This window comes from Aythya marila (assembly GCF_965140915.1).
Source record: "Aythya marila genome assembly, chromosome: 20".
NCBI lineage: Eukaryota > Metazoa > Chordata > Aves > Anseriformes > Anatidae > Aythya > Aythya marila.
In genome coordinates this window covers 3,847,491-3,875,189 of record NC_139061.1, presented here as the reverse complement: position 1 = coordinate 3,875,189, position 27,699 = coordinate 3,847,491, and the positions used below count along the sequence as shown (strand labels likewise).

Sequence of the window (27,699 nt, the reverse complement as noted above, 5' to 3'; positions counted from 1 at the left end):
TGAAGTAGTCCTCCACTACTTGATTCAGGAGCAGCAGCTTCTTCCAATACTTTGTTTATGGAAAGAATAGCACCATGCTGCTGGGATCCTGCATAGTTCTAACTCTTTACTAACTGAGAAAGGGTAGCCAGCTGGTAGGCAAGAAACTTCCTCCCAGACAGTTTTAGACAAGCATTCAAAAGGGGACTAGAATTAGCAATTGTTTCTGAGCACTAATAGATCTGAAATACTGTGCATATTTCTCTCTATATATGAGGAAGCTATCCAACTATATTCCTTATATTCAACTATAAGTAACAGCAAATATAAATAATGGTTTCTCAAAATACTTTGTTAGCAAATACGTAAATATGAACATTAAACATCTGTTTATCTAAAATACCTGTAGGAGGAAGTAGCGTCTCCACTTCTAAGTCTTAATTATTATACTTCAATGGCTTTTTTTGTCCCATACCCTACCTTGCCACTGTTAACCATCTCCTTTCTCCCACCTCAACCCTCCCCACAAGAAACCTGCAGCTATGCCTTTTAGTATATGCACAGTGCAACCTGAAATGAAATCCAGCCACAGCTAGCAAATTAGTATTGAACGCTTCTTACAAGATAATTCTTAACACTGAACTCTTTATTTATTAGTAAGTTACTCTGCTGTTAAAAGCTGTGATAAAACAAACCTGTGACAGAGCAGAGAACAGTCAGGTAGTTGCAAAATCTTCTGTCAAGTTTCTTTGGTAGAAATGTGTTTCAGGCATGCTTGAGAAACTCCAGTATCAGATACTCTGAGATTAATATTTGCTCACTGGAGGGACAAGGATGGTTCCAACTGGAAAAGTTTTGTTTGTTTTTAATTTCAAGATTAAAAACAGTATGTCACGTTAAATAAAAGTTTGCTTATGTCAGGTTGCTGAAGATGTTCAGGTAATCTGCACTCTAACTGCAGCTCCCCCTTCCTATTTAGATACTGAAGACAGCCAGTTTGACACATTATTATTGGAAAAAATTATATTTTGGAAGAACTCACTACAGAAGGTGACAGAATTCCAAAAATCAAATTACATGAAAATATACATCGCAATTTTCTTTGTACATTAGGTGAGGAAACTCTGAAGTAGAAGGCAAAGAATATGAAGGGCCACAGAAGAGAGAAAAGGGATAAGGAGAAAACTATTTTTGATACCAAACCCAGAAGTTAGTCATTTGAAAGCCTACAGATGCGCATGCTTGAATTCAACCTTGAGATAAAACAAGTCTCCCTCACACACCCCACCCCACAAACAGGCAATGCAAAAAGGCAAAAAAAAAAAAAAAAGTCACCCATAAAAAAAAGCAGCTCATCCCATCTTGGACTAACTTAGTCAATTCAACTTCCAAATGAAAACACTCAAGTCCCTGGAAAGGGAAAAATCCAGCAGGCTGCTCAAGGGTGCTCCATGGCCAGTTTATTGCTATACCCAATTCAAGAAGCATGTGCAATTGGGTTTCTTATTAAAAAAAAGAGGGTTGAAGGAAAAAAGAGCACCTTTGAGACTACAAAGGTCATCATAAAAGAAGACACAAGTAATTGATAGCAAATCCCTTCAGGTTTAATTAGGAAAATTTTATGTTCTGATGAGGGAATAAAAGGGAGCACATTTCCAAAAAACAAAAGAGATACTAAACTTCAATAAGCAAGAGATTTTAATTAAGCCTCAGTGGGTCAAAGGAAAATTAAAGTGGAAAAAAGACTTTAATCCTAATTGGTTTTAGTCTGACATGCTTCACAAGTTGTTGTTTGTAGTTTCGATTTTTTTAAACTGATAGGAAACAATGAATAGGGAAAGAAAAACCTGCTAAAATCTTTAGAATTTACACGATTCTATTCCTAACTACAGACAGCATTATTTGGTACAATGTGTATTTGTGGATGTACATGAACAGTATATATATTATCCGGATCATGTTGTGCTATGTACACATCTTTACAATTCTTCCTGAAGGTTAAAGCAGTTCATTAGATTTCAAAATGCGTAATCATCTTGTGTTGGCACTTGTTAGGCTCTTGTCAGCATTGATAACTGGCATGTTTTATTGCAGCCCAGTTCCAGCCAGTGTTTGCCAACTTGTAACAACAGAAGTCCAGCAATAGGTGGGTAGAGTGCAGGAAAAAAACAGTGCCATGTTTCTCAATTGGAGACCTACAAAGAAATCACAATTATTAGAATAAAAGCACTCACGATCCTTACTTAGTTTTAAAACTTCAGTGTTTCAAACTCAAGGAAGATACTTATTACTTATTCAAGAAGTCTACCTACCTCTATACAGAAGATGCATACATCCAAAAGCATCACCTGAGAAAGACTCGAGTTAGGTTCAGCATACTGTGCGACTCAGCCCAACTATCAGACTTTCAGGCTCCTGTCACTTGCGTTGCTTGTGAAGTTCATAGTGTGTAAGGGTTTGATTATTCACACAAAACTAAACACCTGTAGGTTTTTCATCGAAGCTTCCGTGCACCACTTACTGTGAAGGATGGATGCTGCTTTGACAGCGAAGTACAGTACAAAGTGGCACAGCAGTGCTTCATTAAGCAGCAAGCAGTGTTTGAAGCCAGCTACAAAGCCCCTTCTCATCCAATTCATCATCCACAGCTTACTTAGGAGTCACCAGGATTTAGAAAAAACTTTTGCCTTCCAAAAAAGTACTACGACTGATTTCTTAGTATTTGTCATAAGCATTGTTTCACTATAGCCAAGTTTAACATGGCAACAGAGTTAAGGTTAATTCAGGATATTCTGGAGTATTGCTCACTTATTCCTTAAGGAAGAACTGCCAGTTACATTACAAACTATTACACTGTGGTTCAGGGCAGTTGTATAAGCCATTCAATTCCTTTGCCTAGTCTTTTGACAGAATTATGAACTTCTCATGCTTTCTCTATTCTGGAGAGAGTTCAGTTCAATCAAAGCATTTCTTCACAGGATGCTGCAGTACTACTTTGTCACAGAGCACATACACACCCTGACTCCTCCCAGAAACAGTACTACCAAGAGTGTAAAGCAAGCAAATATTTCCTATGCAACTTTGGTGAAGAAAAACCGTGAGCAGTGGGAACATCTGACAAGATTTTCTAGTTGTCCAGACAGCACAACCCTTCTGCACGACACGCAGTACCGTATTCCCCCCCAACCCCAGCTTTGTATGGACACTTTAGTGTTACATGTTTTTGGGCTTTCCCAGCAAAATGGGTTAGAATAGTTTACTTGCCAAGCCAACCATTAAGAAAGGGCAGCTTCAACATGAAGTTCTGTTTTGCTTTGAAAAAGCAAGAGTGGAAAATTAGCTGGTTGAATTTTCTGGCGTACCATGGTTAAAGTAACCAAAGGCCATGTATTTAAAGGCCACATTTTAATACAGCATTTTCTATGAGTATTTATTGTTTAAAAAAAAAAAACATCGAATATGGGATTGTTCAAATTACAGTAAGCATCTGGAATCAGGAATTCATTTTATCAGAGTGAAAGAGTGTAAATACCACATCAGCTACTCTGACATGAAAAGTTAAACAGGTTCTCAGATACGCTAGTTCAGTTTTCAAGCAGAATCTTTTTCTGAAGCTATTCCTAAAGCTTCCCCAGTGAAAAAGTCATTCTGGGGCTGCTGAAGAGAACACCACTTTTCTTGATATAATCTATGGCTAATATCTCAATTATTTCTGATATACTAGCAGACTGTTAAAAAAAAAAAAGCCCCATAGATACCTGAAACAATCTTATCTGAATAGTTCCTAACAATGGCAATGAAAGCGTAGTTAAAACAAGCGACACACCACCAATATCTGCAAGAGAAGTGCCACATACATGCATATAAACTTAAGGTAGCAATACAGGATGTTTTTAATATTTAAAAAAAAAAAATGTTCTTCACAATAACAAACATGAAGGAATGAGTATTCCTTTCTAGTACAACACTAGTAATCCCTAAGTCCTATTAGGGAAGCAAGATGAATACTGCTAAAGGGAATCGCAACTTCTCTAGTACTCTTGTATTTATCCTATTCAGAAGTTCCCCAATCTAGGCAGAAGGGCTGTTACTGCACTAGAAAGTTTAAGCAGTGCTTTAACTATGAAGTCATTTGGCTGCACACAGCCAAAGAACTCCACTAAGACCAAGCAGCTGAGAAGATTTTTTTCCTTTCTGAGAAAAAACTGAACTCAGCAACACTTAGAAAATCCTCAACTCAGGTAAACTAACTCTTCTTCAAAAGGATACTTACCCTGAAAAAAGTGAAGCTACTAGCTGCTGAATAAGTGTCACTCAAAAGCAGTTTCTTGGCTTTTTCTTACACAGCGGGCAACTTTTCTTTTAAATTCTCCATTTCTGTCTTCTCTCCATTCTTTCTGTAATTGAATAGACAGCTTTCAGATGTCAGTGCTATAACCATATACAAGCTCTAGGAAGAATCTTGGTGTTTGTTTTCAGACATTTACCATCTAGTCAACACCTAAGTTTGCTTACAATCATTGAGCTATTCACTAAATAACATTCAGGGCTTGAACACTTGCTCTGGGTTTTCATGCAAGTTGCTCACAAGACAGTGAAGATTTAGTCTCCCCCCCCCCCCCCTTGGCCTTTAGGCATTCCCCAAGACTAACCTAGTAGCTACCAGCATTTTGAAATGTCTGGGCTGAAATCCATTTATTTCAGCCTGACAAGCAGAAGCAGACTGCAGACCACAAGCTATTGTTACAGGTTATAGGAACTGGCTTGAACTGCAGTGATGAACAAAGGCATACAGCTACTGTAGAGCCGGTAGTTCCGCAATTTTTAGGACAGTCCAACTCTCTACATCTAGCTAGTACACTCCAGGATAGAAGTACAGAAGTCACAGTATTCAGAAGAGGCACAACAGTATCCTTAGAAAGAAAAAACTCCTAGTTGGCTGCAGCTGCACAGTATCATCTCCATGAGGAAGACCTTAACAGAATACTCAGCATACCTACGGAGATGGTCCCTGGGACATGTACTTGATTTCAGAACTACACAGATTAAGAACAAAGATGAACGTGAAGATAGGCAAGAGATAAGTCTGAACGCAGAGATGTGCAAACCATAGCATCACTAAAACCTCACAGGAAGAAGTGCAGTCACTCGAAGCTATTTTGTGTCAGCTTCACCAAGCACTCAGTTGAAAGCATGGAGTTAGCACACAGTGACACCCAGGTTGACATCTTGTGTGCTGCCTTACAGTTCAGCAAGGAAGTGACAGGAAGTATTTTATGAAATACAGGGTTCTTCAGAAGTGTTTTTTTTTTTTTTTAAATAAATAATCAACATTCTTATGGGGCTGGAGAAAAAAAAAACAAATCACACTTTCTTCCTTCTGAGGTAACCTGGCAGGCAACACCTTTCCACCCCCTGCATGGGGTGAAGGCACATGCAAGAGAAAACTGGGATAACTGGTACATCCCAACATGAACCACCTCCACGCTCACCTAACCAGTTAACATCTTGGAAAGGCCAGCGTGTTTTATCTTTCCAAAGAAAGCAGAAACAAGGCCACTAATTAGTTTGTTCTCCATTTTCAGTAATTAATCCTGAAGCATGTGGTTCCTTGGATGGGGACACAGGACAGCTTACACAAGAGTTCTTAAGGCCAAGAAAAGCTTTGAATTTGTGCTTTCCCAGCTTCAGGCTCTTGGTATTTTGTTTTCCTACCCTTTATTTGTAGTTCTATGAGGCAAGTGTTCAGTATTAAGTTAAGTTCCCAATTTGACAACGCTCTCCAGAACTCTCATTTCAGGTTACAAACTAGTTCCATCTGCTTCTCACAGCATGTACTCAGGTTCCCGTCCCTCACTTTCCCCACCCCAAGAGAGTATTCCAACACACATTTTTCAGTTTTCCAGGAAGCAGCTATTTCCCCTGCTCTTTACTGCCATGACCTGCCTGTAAACACCTCATTTTCTAGATTCACTGAAGATGAGAAGTTAAGGAGAGCAAAATAACTTTTAGTAACTGCCAAATGCTGTTGCTGCAGTAAACTAGAAGACTCCTTGATAAACAGATTGGAAAAGAGGACGTGAGCCATCAAGTCTTTGCTACCCTGATGAGGATGTTCTGGTTAACATGGAGGGGATGCAATCTGCAGTCCAGCAAGAGATGCTAAGCTGCTGAAGCAGCACACTAAATTTAAAAGTTACTTAACATCTTACAGTCAGAAAAAGAGTTACTAGCATCCAAAGTTATATCAGTCATTCCTTGGTACTGTTGTCAGTCTGAGATGGGTTCTGTTCTTTCAGGCTAGGGTAAAAAAGTTGTTTCCTTAAGGCATTTTCAATCTTTACCCTTAGGTTGGACCAACTTACCAGCCAGTAAACAAATGAGACAAATTAAAAAAAAAGATAGCTCTCACATACAAAGTTGCTCCTGAGGCAGCTGATAGAGTGGGTTATAGTATAGAAAGACTTAAAAACAAAACTTATGATGCCAGTTGGTGATAAGTATAGGTAGAAGCACAAGCTTTCTCCAGCCTTAGGTCACCTACATTCAACACACAGCAGTTTGTAAGCTGAGGAATTCTAATGGTACTTTTAGCATTTCATTAATAACTCGCTCCTTCCAGTGCTCTCAGGTATGCCAGCAGAAAACATCCGCGTGTCCTGGGTATTTGTTTCCACGAGTGTTGTGAGAAGGGGAGGTCCAACACAAAAGAATATTAAATGTGGAAATTCTTCACTACAGTTTCTGGTGGCTTTGTTTTTCCTTACCCCATTAAGTTTGTTTTACATAAGACTGTTCACAAGATTTTTCAGCAAAGCTCAACCACCTCTGGAAATGCTAACAGCATAGCAGATGAAAGGCTTCTAGAAACTAAACTCCTGCCCACCTTAGGAAGGAAAAGCTAACTTGATGGAGGAAGTTAACATGCTTCTAGAAAACTTTGCGTCTTCCAATTGTTATCTCCCTTTCCTTACTCTTCCAGTTAAACCTGGAACTTCTCTTTTGCAACCACATTGCATGCATTAGTCATTTTTGTACTGCAATTCAAGAGTAATTCAAAGGAAAGTAAGTATGTTACCATCTCTCAGATGAATGGGGCCAGAAGTCTGTTCTCCCACTTCCCCCAGAACTGAGCATTTTCCCCTCCCCACCACAGTTATTAGTCTGATTGCTGTTCTGCTATAAAAGCGGCTCTTCTAGAGATCCGATAGCCATGTTTATACACCCACGCAGCACAGGCCATGCTCCAGAAACATTGTGCTTGCTGCACGCAACTCCTGCATCAAACACTTCTGACAGGATCCTCACTGCAGATTCACCCCAGCCTCTGACTATAAATTGTGCCCTTCTCCCTTGCTCAGGCATTCAAATCTGGGAGAAGACCAGACTTAAAGGCTGGATGCTCAGTGAGGCCTTCAAGTACTTTCTCTAGCAGACCTGCACAGACAAACCTACAGCTTTACTCCATGTTCAGGTAACACTGTTTTAAAGAGGTGAATACAAAAAAAAAAAATCACAACAAAATTATACTAAGGTACTCCCACTGAATTTTCTCCTTCCCTTCAAAGTGAGTTACTTAAGCCATTAATAGATTCATTAAGACAAAATGTTGCTAGTTTACACAAGTAATGTATTACAAACAAAAACAGGTTCTAGAATATGTCTATTTCCACAGCTAAACTTAACAGCACTTGTAACACATATATAACCAGACAGGATTTTATAGCCAGCTTCCAAAGCAGCCAAGGCTTATTCAAATACATCTGTGCTCAAGTTATTTACTACAAGTAACTGCATTACTGCATAGGGGAAATCAAACCACTGCCTATGAAGCTTGACAGCATCTCTCCCTTGCATTCTCTAAGACATTTACCAGGGCTAGCTGGAAATTCTGTTTCACAATGAGTGCTTTTCGCAACAAAAAGGTAGCCTTAGTCCATGCTGTACAAAGTTCACCTGAAAAATTATTGTACTGTTTGTCAAAGTAGAAGCAAAACACTATCTCAAGTTTGTTTCTACACTAAAGACAATTCGCAGGCTAAGAAAAAAATAATCTTACCGCTGCATCAACATTAGCAGGAGAATCGCCATTGGGATCTGCCAGCATAGAAATTACACTAATCATTATAGTTTCCACTGTGTGAATAGGAAGCCAGCGTTCCTCAGGTTTTTCATAGCCATATTTGTCTTCTCCAGGCTCATGAAGAATTGAAATGCAGACATCACCATTCTTGTCAACTACAAAATAGAACAAGGCATACTTCAGTAATGAACAACAAGCTGGCATTTCTTCAGGATACTTATGGAACCGTTAACCTTCACTCCAGCTAGTCTAAAAACATGTTGGTGAAATAAAGTTTATAAAAAGGAAAGTAATTATATGTTACAGCGCTCAATCTCTAAGAAACAAGGCTTGGTTGAAGTCTTACTATGCCTAGACTTTTGGGGGAGGAGGCAATACATGGGTGGGAAGAAATTATTTTTTAACACCAGGCTAACAACTCTCAAAACTAATTTAACTAGGCTTCCACTGCAGGTCTTTTTTTTCTTTCCTGTTAAAGTTTAACAAATCAGAGGATGACTTCTTCCACGGCATAAGCATCAGCTGCATACTACTGCTGTGTATTGGAATATCACTTAAGTTGCTAGAATCACAAACCACTGGCAAGTACTCTGACATTTCCAGAGCTGAAACTGACACAGCACCAACATACTCACATTCCCTTATGACAGGAGCACTGTGCTGGTCTCCTCCCAGCTTTCAACATCTACATCTCCACCAGTGACTTAAAAACCTAAAAAACATTCCTACTTCCCAGTAAAAACCCTCTTCCAGTTTATTTCACCTTCCCATCTATGTCCAGCAGAGTAGAAATAAAAGAAACCTTAGGAAGAGCCATCTTTGGAGGGACTAAGAGATGCAGTTATTTCCTTTCACGCTTCACTGAAGGAGGACAACCTTGGGCCTTCTACACTGAACTGTCAAATTGGTAATACAGTAAAAATGAAGCACTTGAAGGTATAACAGAAGGCAGGTATAGAAGTTAACACTCTCCTCAGACCAGAGCTTTGCACTTAAGTATATACATGTAAAAAAAAATCATAAAAGTTATCTAGAATCCAATAAGCTATTGAAAGATACTCTAGGAGCAGTCTTTCAGAGCAGCACTATTAAAAACTCTGCCATGTTTAGTTATTGCTGTCTTCACATAAGAAAGATGTAAATATTTTAATACTTCTAACACAAACAAAATTGTATTCATTTGTCTTGCTCATATTTTCATTCTTAATTACAAAAAGCTGGAACTTTGACATTGCTTACCATTCGGATGCCAGATTTCTGTGATGAACTTCATTTTTGGTGGCCTCAGTGGATAGTCTTTTGGAAAAGTAAGATGAGCCTTGAAAACACCACCTTCACTGGGGAATCAAAAATATCTTAGTAGAGTTTCTTGTAAATTTAAGCTGATGGCTGGAACTTACTGATGCACCAAAAGCTCTACATTTACCCCTCATGCAGCTTAGCATGTTGTTAATTAACAGTACCAACATTCACATAGGCAATGCAAGGAGTTTCTAGACTGAGAAGATCCTTTCACAAGATACTGCCAGTTCCCCAACATTTTTTTTTTTTTTTTTTAAGAGCTAGAATGATGTTCCATAGGGAAAAAAATGACAGGGAATTCACTACCTAGAATTACAACTCACATTTTTCCTCCCAGCACATTTGTTAACAACAAAAAATATTGCCAATAACTCTCAAGTACAGCCCCACAGGTATCTGTTTATATTCTTCCTTTAAACACCTCTGTCTTAATCTCCCAGTATCAGCCTCAGTGAAAAGTTACAGAAAGCTTTATAGTTCGTGTCTACCAGTAATACCTTTTCAATACTCATCTAAATGGACTCAGGCATAACAGCGAAGTCTTCAACATTACATTTACCCACTAAACTGGAGAACAATAAATGAGACATCCAGTTTTTATGTGGGAGTTGCATAAAGTCAGGTCCACATTTAACTGAAATAACAGTTTAAGTAGCTAGGTTTCAATACCCAGAAATACTCCTTTCTGAGAAAAGTGAATCCTGTATTCAAAGGAAGTCTTACAGATGGAATACTCAGCAAATATAATCATTTCTTGTAACTGACGTTTGTTATGAAGTTTGAAGTTGCAGAGGCAGAGGTTACAAAACTAGAACATAACCTCCAAAGAAGGTGGCATGAGATATGCAGTATGACAAAGCTACTCGTCAACAGCCACTCCCATGAGAATTGGAGTAAGAAAGAGCTGTTGTGTGCATCTGGTTTTCTCTATTCATAATGGAGTAGAAGCCTGCATCCAGAGCTCACAGGCTACTGAGAAAATAAGTTTTTACCACCAACAATAAAAGAACATGCATAATTCTAGCAGGTCTCAAGAAACAACACTATATCTAAATGACTTGGCTCTTAAAAGAGCACAGCTGAGGGGATCTGAACCCACAACACTCATTTTTAACAAGTTTCAGGAATGCAAATTACAAAAAATTATTACTCTTCCTAGGAAGGGTAAGAATTCCAGAAACACCAGATATTTTAACATCCATACTAGGCAAGATAAAGGGAAGTTAAATTACATTTGTTGACAGCCCCAAACCAATTAAATTCTACATTTCACAATGAAAGGAGTTCGTCCTTCCCTTCTTAAAGGAGCAGATAATAAATCCAGGCTGTAAACCAGGCTGTACCTGGTTGCCCTTCATCAACAACATATAAATAAAGTTGTACCTGGTCTGTAATGTATATCCAATTGAGTTGTCAATCAAGAGAGACCAGTACCATTTTTAGCAATATTTCTGATAAAGGAGCCTCTATCAGTAGCATCATGCACTAAATCTAAAGTCTACTTTTCTTGAGTTTACAACAACAACAAAAAAAAAAGTGACTAAGGACTGGAGCAGAAGAGAGCTTGCTATCTAACAAACCTCAAAATGAGCTCAGCACCTTACTGAAGTGGGGAAAAAATGCTACTGCAATTTTAAACATATAAGGAAAAGGTCAATTAAAAGCAATATGTCTTTACTGACAGTATTTATAAAGTGGCCATGAGAATATAACGTAGCCACTACAACACTGTTCAAAAAGAGGTCAACACAAGTTGGAGAATTCCTCTCATGCAAGACTTGAGAATCACAATGTAGCGAGCTTGAGAAGCCAAAGCAATTTGATTGTTGTGCTTAACTACTTACTCAGAAGCCTGCAGACAAAGGTATACAATGATTTGATGTTGGAACTAAAATTGACCTCGAGTAAATGCCACTAAAAGGCTTTCTGTATCAGTAATTTACCACTGGAACAGCTTAATAAAGAAGAACAGAGTTCATCTTCGAGAGCTACACTTTAAGCTGACCTTTTCAGGGCATAAAATCTTTTCCCAGGAGCTAGAATAAATGATCATATGCAACCTCTGAGAAAAAAAGTTATTCTCTCAATTAGTCAGAGGTTTGGTTTTTTTGTTGTTTGTTTTCTAAAGAGCTACCACACTACATGTGCCAGAGTGCTTCAGATACATAATATATAGATAGATAAATAGATAGCTGGACAAATGCAGCAAACTCAAGTCCAGCAAAGAAGTTACAGTGTGAAGTGCACACATTTTTGTGCAAGTGTCCATTAAAGAATCTTGCCCTTCAGAGCAAGGATAAAGATTCAAGCTTTTTGAAGCCTACCATGCAAAGTTTGCCTACAACACAAATCTGATCAGCGTTAAAGTACTCTAGGTCACATTGGGAAATTCTCCTTCAGCAAACAGTGATCGCTGTACGGGTTGACCCATCTCAAACTGCGAGGACTTGAGGCTTGTTCTGTGGCCTGCTGCAGTTTCCCAACTGCATCCTTCTCAAATATTTTCCTACAGTGGCCATCACGAAGTTGGAATGGTTTGAAGTTGTGCTATCAGCTAAGCTAGAGCCTCACAGCAGTGACAGCAAGCAGATTACACCTGCCTTACTGCAATGTGTAGAAACCAAGCTGCCCCTAAGCATAACCTATCCTCTCTCTTTTCCATACAAGTGCACAATAGGATCAGTGCTGCAGCTTCCCAGGGGAGCAAAGAGGTTTAGAACTTCACAGCAAATTCAGCTATTTACAATACTTTACTAGCAACTGAACAGCATTACCTAACTTAGGAAGATGTAGGTCATCTCTACTTAGACCAAGCTAGAACTAGCAAATAAGAGTTCTACTTAAGTTTCTATATAAGTAGCAGTACTTACTATAGTGTATCTGGAGGACCAATAATAAGGACTTCCCATCGATAAAGATCATTGTCATCTATTAAGCCCGCTGAAAAGCCTTCCACTGGATTTTTGTTGAGCTCTGTGTAGGAAAAAGAATTTAAGAGTGACTTTAGGTGCCTATTGTATGTATTCGCTGGTTTTGCTCATGCCTCTATAGGTGACCAAAAAAACCCCATGACTTTCAGCGACCTGGTGTCTACTGACGGATTTATGATCTGGATGAGTATCCTCAACTCCCTGCCACGTACAGCTGCGTGCTGCCAGAGTGGAGACCCAGCCTGACGCACACCACCAGCTGAGTGCATCAGGAGCAGGATGACCAAGCTGTACTCAGCACCTTCAGACATGTTCTCCTAAACTATCTGCCACCAGGTGTGCATGCAAATGAAGAAATCCACACATTTGCTACTAGTTAAAGAGCCACACTATTTCACAAGAACCCTGAGGAGCCAGATTAAACTCAAGTGTATTTTTAGGTCTAGAAAAATGTTAACAGAAGAAAAGAGTCACACATATTCTTTATTTAAAACTAACATCCTACATCCCTTTAATGATTCTTTTCAGATTCTGAAAAGATTTGAGATATGTGCCCAGTGCATTTTGGAGATAATAATTTACTGAATTCTGAACTATTAGAAGTGAGTCTAGAAGTTGAGCTTGTTATGTTTTTCGTTTCTTTGTTTCACAGTTTTATCCACTAGTGACAAGCACAACAGGATTCTAAGTTTGTAAGCCACTTCGTATAGTTACAGCCAGATCGGCAGTTATCTGGAAATAGCTATGCAGAAGTCAGGCCTGGATACAAACTCTACCAACTGTGCTCAGCCTGCTCCAGTAAAAGCACAAGATCTAGGAAGAAACACCTTAAATGAGTACTGCCTAAAGAGGGAAGTTGGGGTAGGGAAAAGAACGTCTCAGCTGATTGCTGCAGGTCAGACACCAATTTAAATCCCAAGTGGTGCCAAATTTAAGATCTTGATACAGCATTTCTGACAGTGCAAACTCGTGATGGATGGATCTTTGGTATTTAGAATAGGGCAGGGGGAGAAGAAATTACTCATTCAACTGGTCTGTCTTCCATATAGCATCAGGGGTTGTTTTGTTTTACAGCTGCTACTGCAGGCATTAAATCCTGCCAGGCATCACACAGCCCCCACTAGTTACAGGTCACTGTTTCCCCCCCAGTACATTCCTTCTATGTCAAATCTATAGCAACAGCTGTATTTTGTGTTGGTTTCTAGGTATCAGACTGGAGTTTAGGGCACCCTGTAAAGCCCTCAGGTACACAGAGAAGAACCTCAAGTGAGAGCTTTGTACCTTTATGGAAAGGAGGCTACCATTACATCCAAACCCAGTTGTCCATAAGGTTGCAGCCAATGTTTGCTCCAATTAAGAATTAAACTATTCAAAGAACCATTAAAAAAAGACACAATAATCAATTCAAGCTCTATACAGATAAGTAAGTCCAAACACTAAGAGCTCTCAGCTCATATGAAGGATCAAGATCCTGAGGAGGTGGATAGCAGGAATATTGACTTCACTCAGCCACTGGTAACTCAGAGTCAAGTTTATCCACACAGATGACTCAGTGCTAAAATCCCAAGAAATGTTTCATTTCTTGGCAGTATGTTGGAAGGGCTTTTCTTAGAACCTACACAGCAGTGGTTCAGTCAACAGATGAAGTCAAACATTCGCTCTGAGTTACAGCACAGAACAGACTGAGGTGTTGAACCACATCATATTTTCATTAAACAATGCCTAAAACAAAGGTAATACCACAGGCTGCCTAATTGAGATGCAAGTTTCAAAAACCCAAACCTATAGCACAACCACACCTCTGCTAAGCAGGCCGGTTCTCACCCTCCAAGATCTCAGTTGAAACAACTGCATAAGCTTGAATAACAATCACATCCAATTTTAGGTTAAAGGGACAGAACGAATAAGCCTGTCACGTGGAGCCAGAAGCAGATGCTGCAAGAGCAAGCCCACCCCTCCCCAGAAATCCTGTGCTTCACCAGTCCCTTACCACCTCCCTGCTACAGACATGCCTTCAGCACCAGATATTAAATGATCTATGACATTAATATTTGAACGTGATCTGCTTTTGCTCATGGGGTTTTATTAGAAATTGTCTATTGTTTGTGCAAAAAGAAAGGATTTGTCCTGACACCTCTGTTCAGGATGCTGAAGTTGCCCACTAGGGTATGGGTAGTGTGATGTAGGAAAATCATCCAGCATAACTACAGGAGCCAACAGAAAGTGCAAATGTTAGGTTTCAGTATTGCATCCTAAGACTTTCAAATTTGAAAGCAAGCCTCCAAAACAAGTTCCCTCATTTCTACATCTCCAGAGAGAGAAATCAGTTTATGGCAACTTTCCTGTGTAAACTGCTAACGTTGAGCTGTTTCCATTTAGCTTCCTTACTGGTTGCCAGTTATCACTTGTCAGTGATAACGCTGAACAAAAAGTTAAAAGTGGAAAATTAAGGATGCTTCTGAATGCTGAAGTATTCAGCATGCCACACTATTTTAAAGTCCAGCAGCTACATCTTCTCTTCTTTCTTGATTTGTGCTACTTCCATTTCTTTTTATATCTGTCTCAGCCTCCAGATAACAGCTTTTTTAATCCTTAGCTCCTTTGAAGCATTTTTCACATACTTGTTCCCAATGAAAGCCAGCTCTTGCATTCTGACTCATACTGAAGACCTTGCAGCACTGTATTGCAAGAGATCTTGTGAGAAGGAGTAAGATTGCTGGATACCAACTGTTGTAACGCAGGAACCTGTAAGCTGTATGAGAGGGACAGCCATTGACAAATACCCTCAGTGGCAGTGATTAGGAAAATCTGCTTAGGGGATGTCACCTATAAAGCAAATTGTGCTGTTACTTCTTTTACTGGAGATGGCATCAGTCTCTGCTTGCAAGAAATAATCCTGTTCTCTTTTCTCTGTAGCAATAGCAAAGCATGGTGTAAATAGTTACTGCACAAACGCTTTAACGTGAGGGAGAACAATGGCCATAAGCTCAAGCACCTTCTCCACTAGAGGCACTTGGCATCACCACAGGCAAGTTAGGCAGTCTGCATGGAAAAGCTAATTTTATGCTAAACAGAACATCCACCAACGGCTAGTGAGAAGACAAAAAAAGGAAAGCTCAGCCAAGTTCTGCACTGGGATGTGAAAATCATCGTCCCTGGTTGTTTTACTGTGGACAGTTACAAGCTGCTACTCATTAAAGCTTGTGAACACCGAAGCCTTGTTTAATTATTTTTCCTGGACAGAGCCACCGCTGCGTATCAGAAGAGGTAGGAACACCTCTCTCCCCATGAGCTGAGGCTCACAAAGCAGCAAAATCTTTTCCCCAATCCACGTACCCTCAGCACAGCTCACGCAAGGATGTGAGGAGCAGAGACTCCAGGCTGCGGCAGGCTGCTGCCAGGCGGAGCGGTGACACTGACACTGCTCCCGGAGCAGACACCTGTTCCGTCTGTCACTTCCCACCACCCCCGGCACTTAACTGCTTGTGGACTGAACGGGAGGGAGCTTTCCCAGACAAACCCATGGACAGCGAGCAAAGGATTCGCTTCCCTCCTCCTGCCAGGCAGAGGGAAGCAGCGCTTGGTGCAGGTCCTCTGCAGAGCCCTGCTGGAGAGCAGGGCTGGGCTCTAAGTCCTGGAAAAGCTGAGAAGCCAGACACCTACAGAGAACTGCGTCCCTCCAGGTTATTTTTTTGACACAATATTTCTCTGCAATACCTTTATTTAACTGGAGACATCTTGCATTTTTTCAGTATAAATCCATGTGCACTAACACATCCCCATCACACCCATGCTCAAATTCCAGTGCAGGTTACTTGCTGCTATGCACTGTACACTACTGTTTAGTATTTAGTCCAAAATGACCTGCATTTCTAATAGTTTAACGTAACAGAAACTTTTCTTCCCAGTGGAAAATTTCTTACATTCCCTCTAGAAGCACCCTCAGGTAGAGTCCTCAGCAGCTCGAGCCGCAGCTGACAGCCAGCACACACCAGCCTGGGCAGCTGCCAGGCAGCAACGCGCAGGGAGAAGAATCCCGTGGCTGCTCATAAATCAGGCTGTCGGTTCCTTGAGTCCCGGTCCTGAATCAATACCTGTTTTGGGAGACGCCAGCAGGCCCATGACAGAGTTGTTTAAGTCCAGAAGAGGCTTTAATGCCCAGCGCCTGGCTTCCCACACCGCCTGCCAGCACCCCGGTGCTCCTGCAGTGGTTTAGCTCCGAACCAGATCCCATCGCCCTAAGCTGGAGCCGATACCATACCTTACCCCGTGCTGCCAGCGTGTGTTCAGTTTACACCAAGCTACTGATGTTTCCACACGCTAAAACTGCATTTATTGAAACCAGGAGACTTTTAGAAATCCAAAAGCAACAGCGTCAACAGAAGTGACTAAGCAGAAAGAGCCCCGTGGCTGCAGGCAGCAGCTATGTGCGGCATCTCAGCGTTTCAGCCTGACGCTCCGGCTGCCAACCGCTGCACACCAACACCGCCGAGGTTAAGTTACACCACCGAACAAAGCTTGCAGAAGTACAAGCTTCTACAGTATTTTTAAACAGCAGCCTCTTCAGCGAGCTGCACAGTGGTTGAGGTTTGTGCTGCCAGGGGACTGAGTCCAAAGCAGGAACAAAATGAGGACAGCCCAAGTCCCAGCTGAGGCTGCTGGAGAAGCCATCGCCCTGACCCGCAGCCAGTCCCTGCTCAGGCAGGTATGGGCTGTACCAGAGACGTACATTTGCTACAGATTAGGCTTGGTTTTTCTTGGGTGCCTTCTGCGAGTCCAGGAGCTTCTAAAAACAGCTGGTGATCCTGAACCCCCTCCTTCCAGGCTCCTCTCCTCCATACCCCACGCCGTGACTTCCATGGTTAGATGAACCGAGGTCAGGTAGGATTTCCAAGACTCTTCCTTCTGCCTACGTACGCAGCTGCAAGGCTTTGAATCTAGAAGATGAGTGCTGGATACTGCTGAAGTAACACGATCTCCTCATACAGACCTGCTCCCAGAGCTCTCCATATTATCTGCTTTCATCATGTTCGGTCTTGCTCCACGAGCTCATCCAAGAAGTTCAGTCAAAACATAGCACATGATGCACAGCATTCCTGCCTGCCACTCCAGCAGTGACAAACCAAGCAGTTAGGACAGAACAGTTTTGTTCTCAGAAGGACATTTTAATTTATTTTGCATCAAGACCGAAGCAGTAAATACAAACCTGCCCTAAGGAGAGATCTCTCAACCAGTTCAGCAGCAACTCTAGATTTGGCTCTTAACTTCAGCCTGGCAACTGATTAGCAGCGCTCCACGTGCTATCCCCTGTTGAGGAGGGCAGCATCACACAGCCCTAGCTCTCCCCTGGGATCACAGAATTTGTCGGGAGGGTACATTTTTAGCATCAACATGCAAGCTGCACAGGGCATCAGCCCAACGCAACACTCCACAGCTGCAAATTGTGCTCCTCTTGCTGCCTCCTCAACTACACCTGCACAGCCTTCCAAGGATGTGCGCAGCAAAGCAGGTCTGGGAAGGAGGGAGGACAGAGTTGGAGGTTTCTTGTTTGTTTGTTGTTTGTTTGTTTGTTTTCAGCCCTAATAAACTTCCTAGCCAGGGCCACAGCTGACCAAAACCTCTGAATTTCCAAGTACTGTTTAAGGCTTTGAAACATGCTTCTGGAATAAAGACTCTCAGCAGTAAATGTATAACCAGTGTTCAAATTACAATGAATACTCATTTCGGTAGAAATTGAAAAACAAACCATTTCCTCAAGAGCCCCTGTGACTAGACTGCTTGAAGCAGGCTTTTCTATTCCAGTCACACCAGAACCCAGCAGTTACCTCAGCCGGGTTAATACCGAGGTTGAACAAGCCTCTAAGAGCAAGGTCTGAGCTTTGGGCAGGAGGGAGGATGGGAAGAACAGGGAGTCAACAGGAGTGGAAGAAGCTTGATTCTCAGGGTCAGTCTTGAAAAGAAGCGGGTTTTTCACCAGAACACATTCAGCAGGTTTGCCTAGAGTCAGTCACAGCATGGGGCCACATTCACCCACTGTACGCAGTAATAACTGAAGTGCCACCCTCGTCCTGCCCTTAGTGTGCACTCTGAAGAGTCACAGAAGTACGAGGTGGGTACACGCACATTTGAGATGCTCCCTCAGCAGCACTCACTAGAGACCTCATCAGGATAAGGAGTTCAAGACTCCAGTTATCTCATCCCAAAGCAGATGTCAGAAACAGGTCAGATGAATCATGTTCCACAATTGCTTATTTCTCTCGCAAACAAAGGAGCCTCAAGAGCTTCAGATGTCTACCGCATACACTGCTACAATTCTGCAAGGCAACTGTCATCCTACATCTCACTCGTTCGTATAGTTGACGAGTTTGCCATGGATAGTAAGAAAATTTTATTAAGCAGCTGTTTACAAACTACTGACAGCCTAAAGATACAAAAAAATCCATCTAAGTGTCTTCTGAACAACCCTCACATGCATCAGTTATGGAACAGCACTGCTGAGCAGAGTGAAGAGCTCTAGGATGCGGGTTTACATCCAGGAATAAAACACAATTCTATGGAGTGTAATAGAAAGGCTGCAGCACAGCTCTGCCATAGGGAGATGCTGACACGTGAAGAGTTCAGAAACCTTCATCACATGTGTAAGCTGGTGTACAAACCAAGGACATGCTTCCAGTTTGTTTTCTTCTCTCACTCATATGGATAACAGGTTTGCATCTGAATTTGAATTACGTTACTATTCCGAATTGTTTAAGACACATGCCTTTAAGTGACTCTCGACAGCATCATCTTTTAGATCAGTACCAAGAGCAAGGCAACGAAAACGCCAGCCGGGTTGATGTACTAGGTGGTGTGATGACTGCATGAAAATGGGTTTCCCTTCACACGCATCACATATGGGAGGAGTGCATGGGAAAGCTTTAACAAAGGGCTTCTATCAGAGCCTTTACTATCGATCTAAACCAGAACAAGCGCTGCTAACATTCACCCCCACAACAGCAGTTATTTTTACAGAATCCTGTTTCGTTTAGATTGCTATACTTAGTGTTCTTACAGGGTCTGGATATCTGATCTCTGTTCCAGCTGATGTGCCTTGGACCTGACAGCAGGAAGGAGAAGAGAACTAAGTACAAACACTTACACTGGCAGGGTAGGTAGCCTAGAGCACAGACCTCCTAGATTCCGTACGCGACAGATCTTGCCAAGACCAGTCTAGTGACAGATAGCCACACACCCCTGAAAACTGAAGCACAAAGCAGGTGCAGCATGGTGATAGCACAGACCTGCAACGTGAAGCGTTACCAGATTCTGTTCCCAGACACTGGGACAAAAGTGAGACTGTGAGAGTTTCAAGAGCTACATGCCCTCCTTCCTCACCCAAAGCACCTGCTCTTCCTTCTCCAGGCATCTGACTTCACACACGTTTCAGTATTTGGTTAGTTCATACTTTCAGAACAGCAGCAGCCTTCCAGTTCAGAAGTTCTGCTTCATCAGAACCCAATCTTTACGCTGAAAAGAAACAGCTGCATTTTATTTTTTTTTTAAATGCTTCCATCCCACTCTGCACCAATACTTAAAAGCTTACTTCTGCAGAATACCTCACATGCTTAAAGACCTTCATAAAACCCCCGCCTCGAAGGTGGCAAACAAAAACACCTGGATTAGAACAGAGATTACAGTAAGCACACTAGGGGAAGAAAATTTAGCAGAATGCCTATATGAGGCAAGCAAGTTTCATCTACGAAGTCCACTCATTCTCAAACTGCTTATAATAACAGGACTTCAGAAAAGAGTTGTGTACCAACCATGAAAGGGCACAAGTAATCCTATCTTAGTTGACTGTGCATGTGCTGTTCCAAGACTTGCATAAAAAAGTGGCATGAGATGCAGAAAAATCAAAGCAGAATCCATTATAGTCACAACATATTTTATTTGAGGACTACTTACTCTACTTGGTCCATCTCAATTCAATTTCTCTTAGACCAAAAAAAGAGTAATCTATGGCAAGACAACCAATCTTTACAGTTTACATTTCTACAGCAGACAACTCATTGACACTGAAGTTGGAATTATTATCAACAGTTACACAAGGCAAGACATTTTTTGCAGGATTTGGACGATTTAATATCTCCAAATAAAAATCTTATCGATAAGTCAGGAATTCTAATTAAAGTATTTTATCAACAGGTATTATTTCCACTCCTTATTTTACAGCATCTCCAGTAGTACTCTCCCATTCCAGTATCCCCTAACAGAACAGAAATAAGTCACTTGACTGTCAGATCCAGATACGTCCACAGTGTGGTGCAAATTACAATGCCCCACCTGGGGGGAGCAGAGAAGGGAACAGAACTGTTTGCAGTCAGCTTGGTTCTTTCCCCAAAAGATTATTACTAAACTGACCTAACCAGAGCCAACTGGCTGTGACCACAGACAGCCCTTCAAGGGGCAACGTGCTGAAGCAGGTTGTTGCTGGTAGCTCATCTCATTTGCTCAAGTAGCTGGTTGAGTCATCAAGCCCCTCCATTTTGAGGTTTAGCTAGACCTCACTCTCTAAAACTGCCAGCATCCCTGGATTTTTTGCTGTTGTGATTGCAGTCAAAAAAAAAGCACCGTTCAGCTTATTCATGCAGCAGGCGCATCTGAAAAAACAACATGTGTGGCTAGTAAAGTTTGCCACAAGTCACATCCATTGTGTTACTTGTGGTGCAACAGAAATTCAGGCTGCTCACACTGTTCAGACTGTAGTCACTGTAACAATGCTCGTCTTTTAGCAGTGATGTTATCTATAAAGCCAGTGACAGCGAGGTAGCTTTAATGCTTCAGCCACTTTCTTACAAGAAAACAGGATTATCTGCTACGAAGGGGGGGCCTACACTAGGAGAGTGTTAACATAATCAGTATGCACATGCTATATCTAAGCACCCCAAAAGCACGACAGCAATGAAGACTGATTCTCATCTAAAAATGAAACTTTTTTAAACACAGCAGTCTTACAGAATTTAAGTGAAACTAGAGTTAAGATTCCAAGGTCCTGCTGGTGTAAAACTTAAGTAATATTCTGTGATATCATGAATAGTTATCACAGAAACAGACCTCTCCAAGGAAGCTAATATGAAGGTTAGCATCAACTTATTACTTTGAGTAAGTACCACTCAGATGGTATTATCTCATGGACTAACCTACTCTAAGGCAGAAAGTAGCCAGTATTCAACTGTAAACAAAGGCTTCTTGTACTACCAGCCAGCCAAGAGATACGCCATCTCAACTTCGATCTGTAAAACAATCTCAATTCTGTAATTCCCTCAGAATTTACTACTAAAATATTTTGAAGGAAACCCTGTGTAACTGCCAGAAATTCAGCTAGCCCAGTGTCATACCACAAGATTTTTCCACAACAGTAAAAAACTGTTGAACTGCCACGTTAAGTATTTAATATAGTTTTCCAAGTTGTTAATTTTTAACTAGACACTTTTGCTTTGAAATGAGTTATAAACACTTGAAACTGAAGTAATGCTGTGTTTCTCACGTTTGAGCAAGTTATTAGCATGATTTTTGGTATCCTAAGTTGGAGAATATATATACAGTACAGCAGAACTTTGGCCAATGAGGGCAAGGTTATTCCCCTGTTTTTCAACAAGCCGTGTTTGTGTCAGACTACTCGCACTTCTGGTTCCACTGTACACCGCTGATTTAACTGCATCCTCCCTACACAATCGTGCCAGATGAACTAGACAAGTCTGCCTACTCTGTGTCAGCAACGATTGTGCACAAAGATGGAACGAGAACATTTAGAGAAATGCCTCAGTCTACAAAACCCTTGGGCTCAACAGATCTGGAGACCTGAGAGCGTAAAGCTGCTCTTCTTTGTTCCATCTCTTTTTAAAGAGCTTGATGTGTTTGGACTGTAGGGAGAACACATTTTACCCCATTGCCTCCTAGGGGGATAAACTCTGCTGATCCAGTGTTATACTGATCTACATACCTGATCCTGCATGCCTGTCTGTCTGTCCATCATACCCCACCCCCCAAAGTTCAGAGGGGCTTCATGCTTTTAATTCCCCCTGCACCTTAGCCATAAGAGGAATGGGTAGGCCACAGCTTCTCTTCCACAGCACTAGCGATCCAAAAATCAGGATTGAACATACATCTGCAAGAACATGTTTATTGAAGTTTAAGAGATTTCCAGAAGCTGCTAGAGCTTACAATTAAGTTGATTTGAGAAGAAAAAGACATTTAGCTTCACAGACATTCACACAGGAAAACCTCTAGGGCTCCATTCTTAGTGCCAGCACACTGCCTGCTTTTGGTAGTCAAAGATCCTGATTCAGCAGCTCCTTTGAGAATTTTTTAAAAAGTGCCCGAAGTTCCAGCTATCTTGATTTGAACTGTTCTTGTGCCTAGATGGTGGGCGAGCACACAGATACTGAAGCAGATACTAATTCCCTGGCAATGTGGCTATTACATTCACAGAGACACTGAAACTACTTAGTATAAAGAACCCACATCTAACTTTACTCCTACTTCGTGACTGTTGCTGAATATCCCTTCTTAAGAGTGTTGTCAGCATCCAGAACATGCTGCTTATAAGGACAAGCATGTTGTCCATATGGTACATGGGTACCAGGTCCCTGCTCAAGTTACAAGGCTCTAGAGGAGCAAACAGTTTTTATACACTTACTGGAAAATCTTGGGACTACATTGCCACGTTTCCCTAATGCGCTCTGATAAAACCCTTGGCTTTAAGTCTCAGTGACAAAAAAAGGGCTCACCAGCTGACCTTCATTTTAACAGAGGCTTCAAGAACTAAATCAACTCATGGAAGTGCTATGTCACAGATTCCTAATTTCCCCATCATTTATTTATTTATTTATTTTTAAGACAAAGCATATGGACAGACAACAGTTCTGAGGACTACCGTTTTACCTTTCTTTCTCCGTTGGAGACTTTTTATTTTTTAACCTCTTAACATTGAGAATAACTATCTAGGGTCTCACCACCCATTAAATAAGTTCCATATTCCTCAACTGCTCCACAACTGCATGGGCTTCATGTCCACCCTTCCTCCACCTCCTGATGTCTTGCTCCAAGTCTAACAGCTCCAACCTCAGACCTCTTGTGGTTTGACTACAGCCGCCTTGATAAGCGAGTGATCTAGAGCTATTAAAACAAGTTTAGATCACATTAACTCACCTCCACTGCCAGTTCGCTGTCCTCCAAAACCCAACCACTAAGTACAACCCAATGACTCACCACACTTGATATAATGCAAAAGCTGCATGTAGCAGAAGGGCTGAAATACCAGCCCCGCCAGAAGAAAGAATACCACAGTGTTGATTTTTGTTTTGAGGTAGAACAAGCAGTGTGAGTGTAAACAAAGAGACACATTGGAGCAGCTGAGACTTGGAAGAAGACAGTCAGCAGTAGGGTAGGAAGATCAGACATCATGAAGCTCAGTCTCTGCATTGCGACTTCAAGTAGCCTGCCATCAGAAAAAGCAGTGTCAGAGTCTAGTTTCAGCTCAGTTCAGGTTATCAAATAAGGAAGAAACAGTTTTCATTCTCAGGTCAGTAACTCTTCCAGACAGGACTCTAGAAGAATTCAAGGCTCTCCTTCAACGCTCACCACAATCTCTTTTAACACTTGTTTCTTTTTTAAGAAAGTACATTAAGAAGAATACCAACAGCACTGACAGTACTTCAAACACAAAAACCCCACACAGGGTTGCACACCACACAAACAGCTACACTACTTGAGTCAGCACAGCTGAATCAGTAAGATGGCAACTGGAAAAGCTTACCAGCTTTTGCCATTACACACAAAACCTTCAGAAGGCAGCGAGAAGGATGGTTTGGGGGTTAACGGCAGTCTACCTAAGAGTGTGCAAGCCCACTTCCACATCCAACTGGCCCATACTTACAGATCATATACCTATTGTTATTGTCCCGTGCTTACAGCATGTACACCTCCTGTTATTGTCCTGTGCTTACAGAACTTACACCTCCTGTTACTGCCATATCTGACCACGTGGACACCTCACCCGATGCCAGCAGCTTGGGAGCCACTGAGACACTCAAGAAGTACGTGGCTACACTCCTGAACACGGGCACACATTAAGGTAAGCTTGTTTTTATGAAAAAGAACGTCATGTTAAAGGGATTAAAGAACTCCTGTGCTAGTGGCTGGCTATACTTCAGTTTTTTTCTCACCCTTATTAGCACCAAGCACCACCGAAGGGAGCCGCTTACACAACTCTCCCCTCCCTCCCGCTGACAGGGCAGTAGGGGACCACAGGATCCGAAATGCCCACCCAAACCTCCCCTGACCCCCCATGCCACCCCAAACCCTCCCTCTGGGCACATTTAAGCCGTGTTTGGGTGCACCCAGCAGCGTGGGCACGGCGGAGCCGTGAGGGGGGCGCCCGGAGGCGCCTCAGGGGCTGAGGTGGTGGTGGAGGAGGGGGGGGGGGAGGGGGGGCTCCCGGCCGCGTTTCTCTTTAAATCTGGCAGCGGGCGGCACATGGAGCCGCATTGTGCGTGCCGCGCATGCGCAGCGGGGCCGAGCCGAGCCGGGCCGAGGCCAACCGAGCCGGGCCGAGCCCAGCCGAACCCGGCCGAGTCCACCCGAACCCCCCTCGGCGGCGGCGCGGCCCGGCCACAAAGGGAGGGGGCTGGGGCCGCTCCCGGCCCTTCCCGGCCGCCGGCTCCTCCCCCCGCCGGCGCCTCCAACCCCACACGCACAGCGGGGGCAGCCCCGCTGCGGCCCCCCCCGGGCCTCCAACAAAGGGGGAAGCGCCGTGTGCCCCCCCCCCTTCCCCCCCCCCCCAGCTCCCGTCCCGCCTCCCCGGGCGGCGGGGCACGGGGGGTGAGGGAGGGAGGACGGGGGCACCTCAGGTCCCCGCGGAAGGTGCGAAGGCCCCAAGTAGTGTTTCTGAGGGGGGTGGAAGAAGATAAATAAATAGATCAAGCACAACCACCAGCGCTCCCTTCCCCGCTGCGCTCCGGCAGCTGGCAAACCCCACCGAGACCCCCCTCCCGCACTCCCCCCCCACCCCCCACCCCTTGTCCCCTTCCTCCGCCAGGCTGAGGGGGGTAAAGGGGGGTCGGGGACCGAGCGGAGCCGTTGTGTGCCCCCTCCTCAGCCACCCCCCCGGGGCTGGGGACAGCGGAGGAGGCTCACACCCCCACACCCCCCTCACCCCCCGCCCTGCCGGCCACTCCGCACCCCTCCCCCCGGCCAGGCAGCTCCCCCTCCCCCCCTCGGCCTAGTTCCCTCAGCTCCCGGCTGGGCAGGGGGGCGGCGGGAGGGGGATTTGGGGGGGGCTCAGGGGGGCTCTCCCCCCTCACACCCGCCCCCTCCCGCCCCCCAAGCGCAGGCCCCTTCCCTCAGCGGCCGCTCTCCTCCTCACCCCCCCCCCCACCACCTCCCGGGGCCGATCGCCTCTCGCCTCCGCCCGGTCTCCCCCCAGCCGCCGGCCTCTCCCCCCGGGCCGGTACCTGCCAGTTGCCTCCGCAGTAACAGGGCGGACTGGAGCTCCGTCATTCTCCCCCTCTCCGCCCGGGGAGGGAGTCCCGGGGACGGCGCGGCTCCCGGTGCTGCGAGCGCCCGAGGAGGCGGCGAGTGGCCCTCAGCCCGCCCGCACGGCGCCCCCCGGGGGTCTGGCTCGGCGCCGGCCGCCGCCACAGCACGCAGGGTCCCTGCCAGGGGCGAGCGGCCGTGGCTCCGAGCCGCCCTCCTCCTCCTCCCCCCGCCCGCCAGGAATTTCGCTGCACTCCGGGCCGCGGCGCGCAGGCGCACTCCACGCCGCCGCCGGCCCTTCCGCGCCGCCATCTTGAGAGGGGAGAAGCGGGCGGGGAGGCGGGGCGAGCCTGGCTTCGGCCGCCATCTTGAGAAGGTCACTTTTCTCTATCTCACTCTCTTTCTTTTTTTTTTTTTTTTTCCTTCTTTTTTTCTTCCCCTTCTTTAAAGCCCTAGCCTGCAGGTAAGAAGGGAGCCTGCTGAGGAGGACTTGCGTCTGGTGGGGCTTTGAGAGGTGTTCTCCGGCCGCTTTCTTGGCTGCCTCGCTGAGGGCAGGGGGGCTCCTCCTGAGGGCAGCGGCAGCTCCCCGAGAGCTTTCCTCAGTTTCCTCAGCGCTTTCCTCAGTTAACACACTGCACGAGACTATTCTCAGGTTCGGGGCTGTGTGTAATAAAAACTATCGGAGCATTCTGTCCCTGCTCAAAGCCCTGCTTCCTTCTCACACTGCTGCCGTTTCCCAGATCCAGTGAAACACACGGGTTTTTTCGCAGGGGGCTAAAAAGAACGGCTTTGTAATGAGGAGGCTGCTGCTGGAAAAGTTGCTCAATGCAGTCTGTGCAGGATTGCTGCAAAATGTAGGAGGATTTGGCTGTGGGTGTGATGGGGACGCTCGTGTGAGGGGGAGCGCGCTGAGGAGAACGGCGGCGCCCGGCAGGCTGCCAGCGCTGGAGGTGCGCCCGGGAAGGAGAAAAAAGGTATAAAATGCTGAAGTAAAAAAAACCCCTTGTTGCACTTGTGAGGTAAAGGGGGTCTCCTGGATTGGTTTCTCCTCGGGGAACGTAGTCTTGAGTTTGGATCTCCACCAAAAGCCTTCAGGAGGTGACTGCAAGTCTGAGGAAAGGAACTGCTGAGGGGAAAAGCTAAAATCTGGGGTAGTTTATGCCAAAGAATGAAGTAAATGACCAAAGGAGGACTGTCAGAAATAAAAATTGTCTCGATATTCATGTGTTGTCTGTAACAAATGCACTGCGATAAATTGGTGCATGAGATTGAAATAAAAAGTTTGGGCTTTGCTGCTCCTCTGCATAGGCTGTGAGCATCCTGTTGGATTCTCTGATTTTGCATTTTAATTGTCAAAGAAATGCAGTTGCTGGCTAATTGTGTGAATAATTATTATCAGTGATAGAAATTAGGAAACTCCTTGCTATATTGCAAGAATTTACTAAAAGAATTTATCCTCTAGCAGTTCATCAAAATGCTCAAATCCATTACAAAACCAGACCTCTTTATTTTTTTTCTGCTACAAGGACTTTAGTTCGTTGGTGAACATCAAACTTGACTTTGCTATGAAAGCAGATAGCTAGCCTATAAAAGATGGTTTTAGTTGGCAATGCTAAAATCATTTTCCCTGCTGCAATTTGGAAGTCCTAGTATAGTCTGCAAGTTTCATTACTGTACTAGTACAATTAATCAGCATACTATTCCCAGATATTCTGGCAACTCTGATTAAATCTGTGTCCTCTTCAATGATTAAACTAGGATGAAATAAGACATCCCACAGCATATGCTACTGTCACTGAAATTCATCTCTGAAATGGTGTTCGTAGCCAAAGAAAGTCTTTGTGAAGGTCTTTCTGCTTTGTCGGTTAACCCTAATTCCCAAATGTATTT

At 43.6% G+C, this 27,699-nt stretch overlaps 2 protein-coding genes across 6 annotated transcripts in view; one reads left to right on the top strand and one right to left on the bottom strand.

Annotated features, from left to right (window-relative positions):
- Positions 1-1,565: 1,565 nt before the first annotated feature.
- On the bottom strand, positions 1,566-26,136 carry UBE2G1 (ubiquitin conjugating enzyme E2 G1). Its single transcript, XM_082776312.1, is given in 9 exon segments — positions 1,566-2,174; positions 4,253-4,376; positions 8,039-8,217; positions 9,302-9,399; positions 12,235-12,337; positions 25,788-25,845; positions 25,848-25,919; positions 25,922-26,022; positions 26,025-26,136. Coding segments are annotated over 8 exon segments (795 nt in total). The 5' UTR covers positions 26,122-26,136; the 3' UTR covers positions 1,566-2,174; positions 4,253-4,289.
- A 4-nt stretch (positions 26,137-26,140) lies between these two features.
- The window catches only part of LOC309885902 (protein spinster homolog 3-like), a 44,078-nt gene continuing 42,519 nt past the window's right edge, over positions 26,141-27,699 (top strand). For all 5 annotated transcript variants that reach the window (XM_082776306.1, XM_082776310.1, XM_082776309.1 and 2 more), the window contains exon 1: positions 26,141-26,783. The gene's annotated coding sequence lies outside the window, so the exon portion shown is untranslated. The remainder of the gene's footprint in view (positions 26,784-27,699) is intronic.